Consider the following 13746-nt stretch of genomic DNA (forward strand, 5'->3'; position numbering starts at 1 on the left):
TATTGGTTATTTGTTAAAATATTTTTAAAAATTAAAAAAGTGATTTTATTCTAATTATTTTGAAATTAAATATAAAAACAAGTGGTACAAATTAGAAAATAAATACTATAATATTATTATTATTATTATTATTGAAAAAAGCTAACTGATTTTATTAAGGGTAAAGTAAGAATGAATATTTTTTTCATGAAAAACATGTAAAAATAATTAAAATTAATAATGAAAATATTTTTTTATAAAAACTATGTAAAAATAATTATATTAATTTTTAAAATATTATAATAATTATATTGTAAAACATAAAATAGAAATAATAATGACGTGTTTGTTATAAATATATACTTATAAATTATAGATAGATATTTAATTATAGATTACTATTATTATTATTATTTCACATCAACGTTAAGATTACTGAAAGAGTGATGGACGTGTGTGTGTTAGTTGGTTAATGAGTACTCTTATTTGTTTTCATCTTCTTCTTCTGCATTGGAAGGAACCCTAACCCCTAATCGATCGGAATCAATGGAGGGAATGCTGTCCGCGAACGAGCAGCAGAGCATGGTGTCTTCGTTCCTTGAGGTTGCTCAGGGCCAGACTGCCGAGACTGCGCGCCAGTTCCTCCAGGTTTCACTCTCTCCCGAATTCCCCAATTTCACATCGCTCTCACTCATTATTGTGTAATTTTGAAACTTCTAAGTACTCATAAAGGTGCAAACCCAATTTTAATCAACAGTGAGGTATAGAATATTGTTCTTTGTTAACAGATCTAAGGAATATTAGGGTTGTTGCTGTGATTGATGTTGTAACAGGCTACCAGTTGGAAGCTTGAGGAGGCTCTTCAGTTGTTTTTGATAGGTAGTGAAAGTGGGGCAGTGCCGCCTCCAACTTTGCACACTCCGCCTTTGGAAAATGTTGATTCCTGGACTGACCAACCTCCCAGGTGGTATTGTGATTCTTGTGGTATTTTTCAGTGATTTTTGTGGGTTTTCTCTCTAACTTCTGCTTGTTGTTTCAGTGAACCTAGGAAGGACCCAACAGGGAGTGAAAGTGTTGGACTTAATGAGGCAGAAGAAGTGCGCCCTCCCTTACCTGTAATAAGGGAAACTCTCTATGATGATGCAATGCTGTATGGGTACGTTTTCCTGTACTTCATTTATTTTTTTTTTGTCAGAGATGCAATGCTGTATTATTAGGTGTTTTTTTAAACTCTGGATTACATATTTGTATAATCTGGAAGCTGTTTATGTGTGCCTTTAAGAGATATGAAACTAAATTAGGTGAACGAAAGGTGAATTTTTGAGTCTGGACAGGCAGTCTTGTTGTCCATACATAACTGGAAGGATTTATTTTTTTGAATATGGTGTGTCTGTTTTATGACGACCCACCAAGCATTATAATGCTTGCAATTATTATTTTTTTTGGAATATGGGATGTATTATAGGATGAATGTTGTTTTTACTTTTTAGTCCCTGAAGAATTTCTATATATTGGTTTTTGTTTCCAATTTATAAACAAATGTTTTGTCAATGTAATTTTGAAAAAATTCCTTTAGCCCCTAAAACTTGAATTTATTTTCCTACACAGGCACTAAAGTTTGGGTTTTTCAAAAATTGTAAACAGTTTAGGACTAAAACTGAAGTTTAAATAATTTTCAAGGACTGAAAACACTAGGAACTCTACTATGTACATATATGAAGTATTCATGTTGTGTGTGTGTATATATATAAACCAGCAACAAATGTGCGCAATATTGCAACAAAGGTTGTCAAACGTATTACACTAAAGTATGTTACAACTGTGACATATTTTCTTATCTTCATAATGTTAACTACAAAAGTACTAAGTGAAGTGATATTGTAGCCATAATTCAATTAATTGTGTTTAATAACTTGTCTTATCTTTAGAGATATTTGCCAATGTTTTAGTTTGGCTCATTGAGTTTTATAAGTCTACTTTCTTGTGCTGTAGTATATATGTTGCTTCGACATTCAAATGGTGTATTCATGTTGTTGTTTTTTTTCTTGTTTATGCAGAGCGCCAAGGGGTGGGCATCGTTCACAAGAACCCAGCACCCTAGTCGCATTTCGTAACTTTGAAGAAGAAATGAGAAATCCAGGGGTTTGGGAGCCAGAGCAAGGTGCTGCTTCTACAGCAGAGACTTCTCGAGACAATCTTGCTTCACTTTATCGCCCACCATTTCATTTGATGTTCAATGGTCCTTTTGATAAGGTAAACATGCTTCTTAGATTGGATTTTATGGATTCTGTTAGAGTGGAAACGAATGAAAGCCAAACTTAATGTAGACAGAATTTAAAAAAACACAGCTCTAGTACTGTGTTGGGCTCAAGAAATAAGCACACTAAATATAAAATATATTAGTTTTTAGGACATATTTGTGTACAAACTTGGGGTTTCCCCCTAAAACAGCTGTTTCCTCCTTTCAGAAGGCGAGGAATAACTTTTTAACACTTTAATGGCCCTTCACAAGCCTGTCACACAATCTGTCTAACTATTACTATCATATCATAATGTTTAACTACCTAATGTGAAATTAATATTAAATTTTTTAGATCGGTTTGATAGAGAGATAATTTAGAAAAAACAAAGAAAAGATGCTATGGATAATCTTTGTTTTAAAATACACGGATCACAATTTATGGATGACTTTAGTTGGTACAACTGAATTATAACCAAATTTAGGTGACTAGTAGCTGATCATATACGATATACTCTAGCATCTACCCTACAACTCAGGGTGATTGGTGATGTCCAATAACTTGGGTTTGTCTCGAAGAGTGATAGATCTGAGTTTGGTGAGAGGCTTGTGAAATGTCTGCAATCTTATCTTGAGCAACACGAGCAACAATGTGGGAATGACCTATAGCCTTTTTCTTTGACAAAAAAGTGTTCACTTCCATGCATTTTGTTTGAGGGTGCAGCACAGGGCTTCAGCTCAAAGCAACGGTGTTTTGATTGTCACAGTAGATTGTAGGCATGGAGCAAGCAGCTTGTAGTTCTTTCAGTTGAGACTGTACCCATTGATTCTCTGAGGTTGAAGTAGCAAGACTCCTCTATTCTGCTTCAGTAAGGGTTTTTGTAACCGAAGTTAATTTCTTGAACCATCAATAAATGAGATTTGGTTGGGGGGCTTAAGGAATGAAATGTGCTAGCAGCAGAAGTATATTTTTGGTCATCGATATTTGAACCACCGTCATCATTATAGTATTTCTGTAAGAGATAAGTTTTGTGAGTGCAGACTAGGATGTAAGAAAATCCTATAACATATTCTAATAAGCCATTAAGAAACTACTATCAATGTCAATTTGCTGAATAGACAAGTGATTAGAAAGAGACAAGGTCAAAATAACTCTGATAGTAATATATCTAACCACCTCTGAGTGTTTCAGAAAATTAACACTCAGAAAATTATTTATTTTAATCAAAAAGGAAAGAATGCTATTGCATTGCTATGAGTTGCAATCCTAACTAGGTTAGCACTACAACCTGTACCAATCATATCCAATATTCTTAATACAATTATTAGAAAATGAAATACAAAAGTGGGGGGACCTAACCAAAACCCACTAATAGAATTTGAAATACATCCTTTGTTTGCAAGTTCACAACTTTCTCATATTAACATTAGTAATCCCTTTCATAAAATACTCCAAACCCTTCTACTCTGGTATTTCAAGCTATTGCGCCAATGACATTTCAAAATTCACATATAATCTTCAACCAGCCTTGTTTAATATAAGATTGGGAGTTGTCACAGTGATCTCCATCACCACTACTTAAAAATCACTTGAATTATTTTTCCTTCTCTAGTAATGTGTTGGACTCAAGAATTAAACAAGCTGAATTCTAAATAAAGAAAGAAATAAATTGGCTTTTGGGACAGATTTGTGTATATACTCTGTGTTTTCTTAACAACATTGTCAAACTCAATTATCAGAAGAGAACGGGATGGGAGATAAAAGATGTCAATTTGACTCATACGAGTAATGCATATAGGAAAAACTACACAGACATGAACATTAATTTAAATAATATAGTCAATACAAATAACTCGTAATAATCATAAACATATCCAATACATAACACAGCTAGTCCCATAAGCCATATAATAACTCGTAATAACTACTAAATTCATAATTGCTCAATACGGATTATGAACTTAACACTCTAAATCTAAATGGAAGCAAGAATAGAAAAAAGTATTAAAAAAAATTATAGAACAAACACTGAGAAGAAAATGTCTTTTAAACTGTGATGGTTTACTAAAATAATAAAATAAGAAGTATCTCTGTGAGGAAAAAATCTGAACAGCCAAAGCAACAACAAAGATTGACGCACCCTCAAGACTAGGTTTCATGTCCATGAAGATTGATGACGATGAAGGCAGTGCCAGCAATAGTGATGCGAGAGTTGGAGATGGTGATTCAAACCTTGTCTACAGTGATGCTAGCAGCCCAACTACAGGAGTTGGGAACTAGACTGGGCAACAAAGTCCGAGCCTGCACAAAAACGCTTTCAGGATTGATGTGATGCATGATCGACTGATTTTATGAGCAAAGTTGCAATCCTGCAACGATCTGTGACCTTCATGTTCTGCCTTGCATGTTTGCTCTCTTGGGTCTCCCATACTCTTAGGATTGTGCCAATATACTCGCAATTTTGATAACATTGCTCCTAACAAGGAGTCTCATTATTCCAATAGATAAAGGATAATAATTTGAAGCTTTAATTGTCTTCTACAAGTCTGTCACAGAACCTATAAACCAATATAACTGTCATATCATAACAATTACAGCCTAATTTGAAGTTAATGTAAAAATAATTGCTTAATAACTTGTACAAAATTAGAACTGGCCAATACCTACCTAATTCAGGAATTGCCCTATCTTAGTGAGATTTCTAATATAAAATAGATTGTTTCTGGTTTGCATATATGATAGAGTATTTGAGTTTCCACTTCGTATTTTATTTTTATCAGTCTGTTAATAGTACAAGTTGATGCCTTAAACTCATTTTGATTACAATCATTTCCATCTCCATAGTTTATGGGAGTTTTTGCTTAAAAAGTTGTTGCAGGTCCCCCTAGATGGGCAGTGTATATATTTAGAAATATAAACATATAGATGGTATACCATCGTGACTAAACATTTGGCCTTTGTATGCAGGCAAAAGATGCTGCTTCCCTGCAGAACAAATGGTTGTTGGTGAACATACAATCTACCAAGGAATTCAGCTCCCATATGGTATTATTTTCTTGGTTTTCCATCTTCATTTATCTTGATCTGTTTCGGTATTGGCGTTACTAATATCATGATCACTTTGTGAAGCTAAACCGTGATACTTGGGCCAATGAAGCTGTTTCTCAGACTATTAGTACAAACTGTATATTCTGGCAGGTCAGTTTCCTACTCTGTTGACTTGAACACTGGCAGTTATTTTTGTCTTATTTTTAAAATGTTATTTATCATGGCATTTTTATCAGAGTTGTTGTAATTTCTCAGATTTCTTAAAAAAAGTTTGTGGATATTATCTTGCCTCATAATATACAGAATGACACTAACAATATGAGGTTAAGCTTAGCTTTATCTTATTGTAACTTTTTTTAATAAAAGAATAAGTTCACTAAGACTAAAGAAATTAATCATGAAGTTTGGAGGATAGTGATATTTGGACTTCAAAATGGGCGCATGTAAGATTACATTTTCTCTTGTGTTTAGTTAAATTGTGTATATCTTTCTCTTAATTGTGTTTATTAGTTTGATGAACTTTTACGTTAGTTGTTTAGACAGCAGCTTTCAATTTATGTATAGAAAACTTGAGTCAGTAAGACTCAGTTCAATTAGGTTTACGCTAACTGGAAACTGAGTTATTTTTTTTTCTAAATCTTAACTAACTTTTGTCTATGCCTCTTGATTTAAAAGTATTTGTTGCAGATATTACACACTTACATTTATTGTATTTTTTTAGTATTATTTGCACTTTTTCATTGTCAATTATTATTGTATTTTTTAGTATTATATTTTTTTTTCTAAATCTTAACCAACTTTTGTCTATGCCTCTTATTCAAAAGTATTTGTTGCTTATATTACACTTACATTTATTGTATTATTTTTAGTATTATATGCACTTTTTCATTGTCAATTATAACTTTTGCATATAGGTATATGATGATACAACTGAAGGCAGAAAAGTCTGCACTTATTACCGACTGGATTCAATTCCTGTTGTACTTGTTATTGATCCCATCACTGGCCAAAAGATGCGCTCTTGGATTGGAATGGTTGAACCCGAAAGCTTATTGGAAGTATGTGTGATACAGTTTTTTAACTTGTTGTAATGGAGACATTTTTTCTTGAGAAATTGAAACATTATTCATATGTAAATCCTGAACTAGGTTATTTTTTAACCTACTGATGCAGGGTCTACTAGCATTCCTTGATGCAGGGCCTAAGGATCATCATATTACATTGTCTCACAAGCGTCCTAGAGGAAGTTCTAGCCCACCAAAATCTAAAGGTTTGTTGCCTGTATCTGTATATATTCCAGGTGTTTGTTTGGTGTTAGATGACTTGATGTTTAATATTGTCTTTATTGTCATTGTACATGTTTACTTTACTAATCAACACTCTATATTGTATTGGATGGACGTTAGTCACCTCCCTTAATCTGCTTCTGGTATTTTTTTTTTTTCGAGTTTTTCAAATCCTGCCTTTTCTTGAGGTTTTCTTTTGAATCTTTGCATAGGATCGACCCACGCTCCTAGTTACCTCCATTTAATATAGTCCCCTAGACTAACTGCAATTTCTTCTGAAGCACCGCTGGCGTGCCAGAGCATCATGTTGTGGCATGCTGTCTGTCCCCCAACAGTCAATGTGTTGCACCTGTCTGTTGCATTCTTTTTTTGCAGCTCAAGTTACAGAAAATGGCAGCTAAATTGGGCCACATTGCAGTTCTACAGGGGTTCCTCACATGACTATGGTTGCTGTGTGTGGGTCAGAGAAGAGAAACACAACCCTAGCCCTATACAACAGTGTTTTTTTTTTTTATTTTTTACTTCAGTTGGTGTATAAAAATACCAAAATTTTAAAATAAAATGTCTACAATTCAAACATAGTCAAATGCTAAGATTAAACGCGACAAGACATCTACGATTTGAATGTACCAAATCCCAAGTAAGGTAAGATAAAGTGTCTACTCTTCAAGCTTGATCAAATAGTAAAGATTAAATATCTATAATTCAGACATGATCAAATCCTATGGTAAGATGAGATATGATATCTACAATTCAATCCTAGTTAAATCTTGAAATAAGATATCTAATCCCCAAATATTGGAAAATATCCCTTCTGAACCCTCACTAAACCCTAATCCTAGGTCATGCATACACACAAATGAAGAGGGAAGAAACAATCAAAACTAGAATATATGGTTGGGAGAAAATGGCAAAGAGTTGTACTTATGAATCTTACTCTCAGGCACACCAATGTTTCCCTAAGCATTCCTGTTTGTTTTTGGAACTTCACATCTGTTCTATACTCACCAACCAATCATGATGAGTGCGCTTACACTATTTGTTCAATTTCATGTAGTGTTATTAAACTCAGGTCATAAACCCTAATCCTAGGTCCTGCATACACACAAATGAAGAGCGAAGAAACAATCATAACTAGAATATATGGTTGGGGGAAAATGGCTAAGAGTTGTACTTATGAATCTTACTCTCAGGCACACCAATGTTTTCCTAAGCATTCCTATTTGTTTTTGGAACTTCACATCTGTTCTATACTCACCAACCAATCATTAACCCAATCTTAAATAATATGATCAGGATGCTGAAGGATACATGATGGGTGCGCTTACACTATTTGTTCAATTTCATGTAGTGTTATTAAACTCAGGTCAGATTGGCTGGTTGGTTTCACCATAAACCAAACTTGTGACTAGTTCAGTCAGTCAGTCATAATATTGAATTGGCTCTCAAACCGGTGTCAATGCAAGTGTATTCTATACTCGCCAACCTATCATAATCCCAATCTATGTTTGTTAAGTTTCAAGTAGTGTTATCAAGCCTGTTTGGATTGGCTGATTTGACTATAAACTGAACTTGTGTCAAATGTCGTTGAACTGGATGTGAATCATATTAGACTGGACCCAAAAGAAGTGGGAAGTTGCTGAAATGAAATTTTTTATTGTATCTTAAATTTGTTGTAGCATAGAGGGGGCTTAAGAAGAGAGACGAGGGAGAAAAAATTAAACTGTTTGTGTATGTAAGGGCTTGGGCTGGCTCATCACATTCATATGCAGATGAGTTTTCAGGTTAATGATGGCCTATTGGGCTCGAGTGATATGGGATTGAGCATGCAATTTATAAAAAGAGCTTGCAAAGCTAGATTCAGAAGGGTCAAATGTATGACATGCACAAAAATTAGTCAAGGCAACCACTGTGTCAATGCATACCTTTATATAAATATATGCATATATATGTACACACCAGTTCATGCAGTTTAACCATTTATCCTCTGACCTAGTACACTGCCCGAGTCAATGGTGGTTCCAAACAAAGATCATGTTTCAACTTTGAACTATTGAACCTTTGTTTTATTCATATATGATTTTCTAACCGCTGAGTATTGAATATAATTAGAGTAAATCACTCTGAGGCCCTCTACTTTTTTCATTATTATAATGACTTTCCTAAGGGGGTGCATATGAAATGTAATAAGGGATTGCATCTGTGGTGTCTTTAAAACTCAAGGGGTACTTGTTTATTGTAGAAAAGAGGGGCGGGCGGGGGGGTTTATTGTAAACTTTAATATTATTAAACTATAACATTACAAAGAGTGGTCATCTCGCACTCTGCTATCATGCCATAATGTTTTTGTGGGTGAAAACTTTGCAGCTATCTGTTATTAGCTATTATAATTCCAATTAAATGTCTTTTGAAAAAAGGCTACAATGATAACCCTAACTAATAGAACATAACTAAAAATTATCATAATTAATAATAATAAATAAAGTGATCCTTAGTGTGTATGATCATATCTAACAGTAATGCTAATAGAAAATAAAGAAAACCCTGATTAATAGAATCATAACTAAGAAATATTCTATTAAAATAATAAATGGTAAGGATCTGAAATTAGGAATTTTGATATGCTGGTTAAAAACGAAAGTAACTATAATAATCAAGGTTTATATTTTAGCACAGAGATATGCCTACCTTACATTTCTAATGATGAAACCATCTTTTTGAATTTTGTTCTCATCATGGTCTTGTTTGATGTTATAGCCTTGTTAGAATCAAATGAAAATAAAGAGGAGGACGAGGAAGTTCAAAGAGCTCTGGCAGCTTCTATGGAAAGCATGAAAGAATCAACTGCTATGGATGGTAGAGAAAATAAAGATGCTGATGTTGCAGTCAATGGGCAAGAAACAACCTTGGCTAAGAGGCCCACATATCCACCTCTGCCCGAGGAACCCAAGGCTGAAAGAAATCTTCTCTGCAGAGTTGGTGTGCGGCTTCCTGGTGGTCAACGGGTTCAGCGTAACTTCTTACGCACGGATCCAATTCAGGTAACGGATGTTGCTCTCATACCTGTAGGAATTCATTCAACCTAATGTTGTCATTGTTCTTATGGAATGATCTTCTGCCAATTTAATGTGATTTCTGGATGCTGTACCTTCTTTACCCCCTTCAAAGAACTACTGGATATTATTATCTGCATGTCTTCTGATATTTGCAACATTGTTTTTGAAATTGTAATTATTATGAATGGATATGATATGGGTGTATAGCAAAGTGAAATATTTTAATCATCAAATTTATCATGGATACTCTTCTTACTCAAGCATGAGTCATTTATGTTCTGCAGTACTGTTGATTTGTTACATTTTATTTGATGACTGCCGGATAACTGTAATGTTCATGATAATAATTATGTTCCCTGGTTTAAGTTGCCAGCTTATTTTCTTGTTAATTTGAAGAACAAAATTATTGACCCTCAGTTGAATTCATGAATTTCTTACACCACCCATCACTCAAAATAAGTATTAGTATTGCTTATTGGGATGCAAATTGATTGTTTTTGGTTATTTTATTTGTCTGATTTTGATTTCTGTGTTTTTTTTGTTGAAGCTGCTGTGGTCTTTCATTTCTACTCAACTAGGGGAAGATGAAAGAAGGCCATTTAGGCTAACGCATGCAATTCCTGGAGCATCTAAAAATCTGGACTATGAAAGTAATTCAACCTTCCAGGAATCAGGTCTTGCCAACTCTATGATTTCGGTGACTTGGGACTGAGTTGGTGTTCATTACTTTGCAGACTGAGAACTTCAGATTGGTGATTCCCATCAATATGATCCCTTTTTCATCTTTTAATGAGGATGCTTATGTTCAGAGAAAAGGTTATTAACTCTTTGTGTATAGACCACGAATCCGAATGATGGGTTAAACGAAGTTAATGGAAATATATTAACGTTGTTAATATCCTCTCAGAGCCTTGCTTTTTTGTGTAATAAAATGTTATTGGTTAGTAAATTAACTGTAAGCTTCTTTTTAATTCGAAAACTGGCAGGGTATTGATGAAGCCTTAATGTTAGTAAAGTCAATGATCTGTGTCACAAAATTTTCTTAATTGACCCAATCTTCGATACATATCTTTAATGCAACAAGTTTGAAGATTTTTCCTTTATGTTATTTAGCTTTATCGAACACTAATCAAAATCATACAACCAACAAATGGCATAACCTTTTTCTTATTTGTCTTTACTATTATAAAAAAATAGTTTTAATATAACATTTTTTTCTTCTATAGTTTAGTTAACTAGTAGTTTAAAACAAATAGATATGGCAAATGTGAGTTTGATTTACATTCATCCCTATTTACATGTTTAAATTTTTTGTATAATCTTCATATATTAATTAGTATATTCATACCTTATCCTGTTCATTTCCAAATATTAATCATCTTAAACTCACATTTACGAAAAATATATCTTCTCTTTCACTTTTTTTTTTTACACATTCATTTTTCGGATAATCACTCATCGCACTTTCTTTCCGCAAATTGGTGCCACATTTTCCCACTCAGTTGTAAAGCAAGATACACAAATCTAAAAAAATAAGTTGTGTTCCCCAAATTGCTTATAGTGACAGTTACACGTTTCATTCATTGAAATTTTTGATCCATAGATTTAACACGCACACAGATACTTTTTAAAAGAAAAAGTGACTTTAAAAATAGTGAACAGTCATATAAACTTCTTATCTTAAACAGCATAATATGAAAAACCCAATTAAAACTTGGAAAAATATATATAGAGAACTTCGTTATCAGAAAAAGTGAACGAGGCAAGGATACAATATTAAAAATGAAAAATTATGGGTCTTATACTTGAAGAATTCATAATTATGGGAGTTTTACTTTATGTACATCGTCAACACTTTTTGTATAAAGAAAAATTAACATCAATTATTTATTAATATTTACACTAGTTTTAGATTTCATCTAAATGCCACTGATATAATAAGTCTACTCATTTTTATATGGTTGGTTTTTTTACTGTAATCGATGTAATATGGTCATGTCAAACTCATTATTTATCAGCTTTGAATTTAAATTCAGTAAACTAAAATATAAATATAAATTTAATTTAAAAAATTACATAAATTATTTTTATTTTTATTTAAACCAGAATTTTTAATTTGATTTAATTTGAGAGTGATAGATTTTTCGATAAAAGATTCACAAGGTAGATTCAAAAACACTAATGAGACAAAATCAAATCCGTATAAAGTATTAATATTACTTTCAATTTAAAACATTTAAGTCCAAGAGACATTCTTTTCTTAAATGTCATTCAACTTCCTATTTAACTTATTCAACTCATATTTAGATATCTAAGAGTCTCCTACTCTAATGTAAGTTGAGTTTCACAATACATATTTTAACACTGATAAAGATATATTTCGTATATCTTCTCTGTCTTTTTTCTCCTTCTGTTTTTCGTTCTGTTATTCTGTTTTAGTTTTCTGTTACCTTCCCCAACTGTATGCTTGTGTTATATAAGGCCAAGTTCTGACATTGTAAAGACACACTGTTTCATTTAATGAATAACATAAGTCATTTCCTTCTCTCTTTCTTAATACACAAGCCAAAAGTGTGTTTTCCTTGGCTTCAAGCCTGACACCAAAGGCTATGTTTTATATGACATTCATTCCAAAACCATTATCGTATCCCGCAACGTCCTTTTTCATGAAACTATTTTTCCCTACTCTACTTCTTTATCTCCTCCACATCATTCCACTATTGCATCTCCCTCTACCAACAATGACTTGTTTCATTTTGATATTCCCATTTCATCTATCACAGCTGCAGGAAACAATGATATTTCTACAATCTCTACTTCTGATACTTCTCAAATTGCAGTTCATGACACTTCTCACCTAACAACTTCTGATAACAATCAAATAGAAGTTCTTAGGACTTCTAATCGTCTTAAAAATAGGCCTCGATACTTACAAAATTACTACTGTGGTTCTGCTTCCACATCCGATTCAGCCTTCTCTACTCCCTATCCTATTCATAATTTTCTTTCTTATGATAAATGTTCTTCTAATCATACTTCTTTCTGTCATAACATATCTGCCCAAGGTGAACCCTCTTCATACAAAGAAGCCATTCAAAGTGACTGCTGGAAAGAAGCTATGTCTGCAGAACTACTTGCTCTTGATCGAAACCAAACCTGGACTTTAGTTTCTCTTCCTCCTGGCAAGAAGTCCATTGGATGTAGATGGGTTTATAGGGTCAAACATAAAGCAGATGGTTCGGTGGATAGATACAAAGCTCGTTTGGTTGCAAAGGGGTTCACACAAACTAAAGGGATTGATTACTTTGAGACTTTTTCTCCTGTTGTGAAGTTGTCTACTGTTCGCATTGTTCTTGCCTTAGCTGCTGCTCACCATTGGTTCATCCACCAATTGGATGTTGATAATGCTTTCTTACATGGTGAGTTGGATGAAGAAATTTACATGAAGCCTCCACCTGGACTCTCTATTCCTCATCCTCAATCTGTGTGCAAACTTCACAAGTCTCTCTATGGCCTAAAACAGGCCAGCAGAAACTGGAACACCAAGCTTACTTTTGAACTTCTCATTTTGGGGTATTCTCAAAGTGTCGCTGATTACTCTCTTTTTGTCAAGCATTCTGGTTCCACCATCACAGTGCTACTAGTTTATGTTGATGATATAGTACTCACTGGTAATGACATTTCTGAGATTCAAATGGTTAAAAACCATCTTCATGATAAGTTTCACATTAAAGATCTTGGTCACCTTAAATATTTTTTGGGGCTAGAGGTTGTTCGGTCTTCACAAGGCTTAGTTTTGAATCAACGAAAATATTGCCTCGACCTTATCTCTGAAGCAGGCCTTCTTGGTTGTAAACCTGCACCTTCGCCCTCTGATCCTGCCACCAAATTACATGCTGATGAAGGAGTGTTGCTGTATGATCCTTCTTCCTATGGCAGGCTCATTGGTCGACTCCTTTATTTGACTCACACGCGACCTGACATATGTTTTGCTGTTCAACAACTAAGTCAATTCATTTCCTCATCTCGTGAACCCCACATGACTCAAGCCTTACGAATTGTTCGCTATCTGAAAAATGCTCCAGGGTATGGTCTATTTTATCAATCCAACATTGAGTTTAAGATCCAACCTTTTTC

At 33.7% G+C, this 13746-nt stretch overlaps 1 protein-coding gene across 1 annotated transcript; it reads left to right on the plus strand.

The window, feature by feature from the left end:
- Positions 1-403: 403 nt before the first annotated feature.
- LOC114179458 (UBX domain-containing protein) lies at positions 404-10507 on the plus strand. Its single transcript, XM_028065804.2, has 10 exons — positions 404-627; positions 813-943; positions 1019-1135; positions 2037-2232; positions 5187-5264; positions 5349-5417; positions 6182-6325; positions 6441-6537; positions 9311-9594; positions 10157-10507. Exons 1-10 carry the CDS (start codon positions 526-528, stop codon positions 10319-10321), a joined length of 1383 nt encoding a protein of 460 aa, XP_027921605.1. The 5' UTR covers positions 404-525; the 3' UTR covers positions 10322-10507.
- The last annotated feature ends 3239 nt before the right edge of the window (positions 10508-13746 follow it).

The sequence above is a fragment of the Vigna unguiculata genome, chromosome 3, assembly GCF_037176805.1.
Source record: "Vigna unguiculata cultivar grain cowpea cultivar isolate G323 ecotype 2 chromosome 3, ASM3717680v1, whole genome shotgun sequence".
NCBI classification, from domain to species: domain Eukaryota; kingdom Viridiplantae; phylum Streptophyta; class Magnoliopsida; order Fabales; family Fabaceae; genus Vigna; species Vigna unguiculata.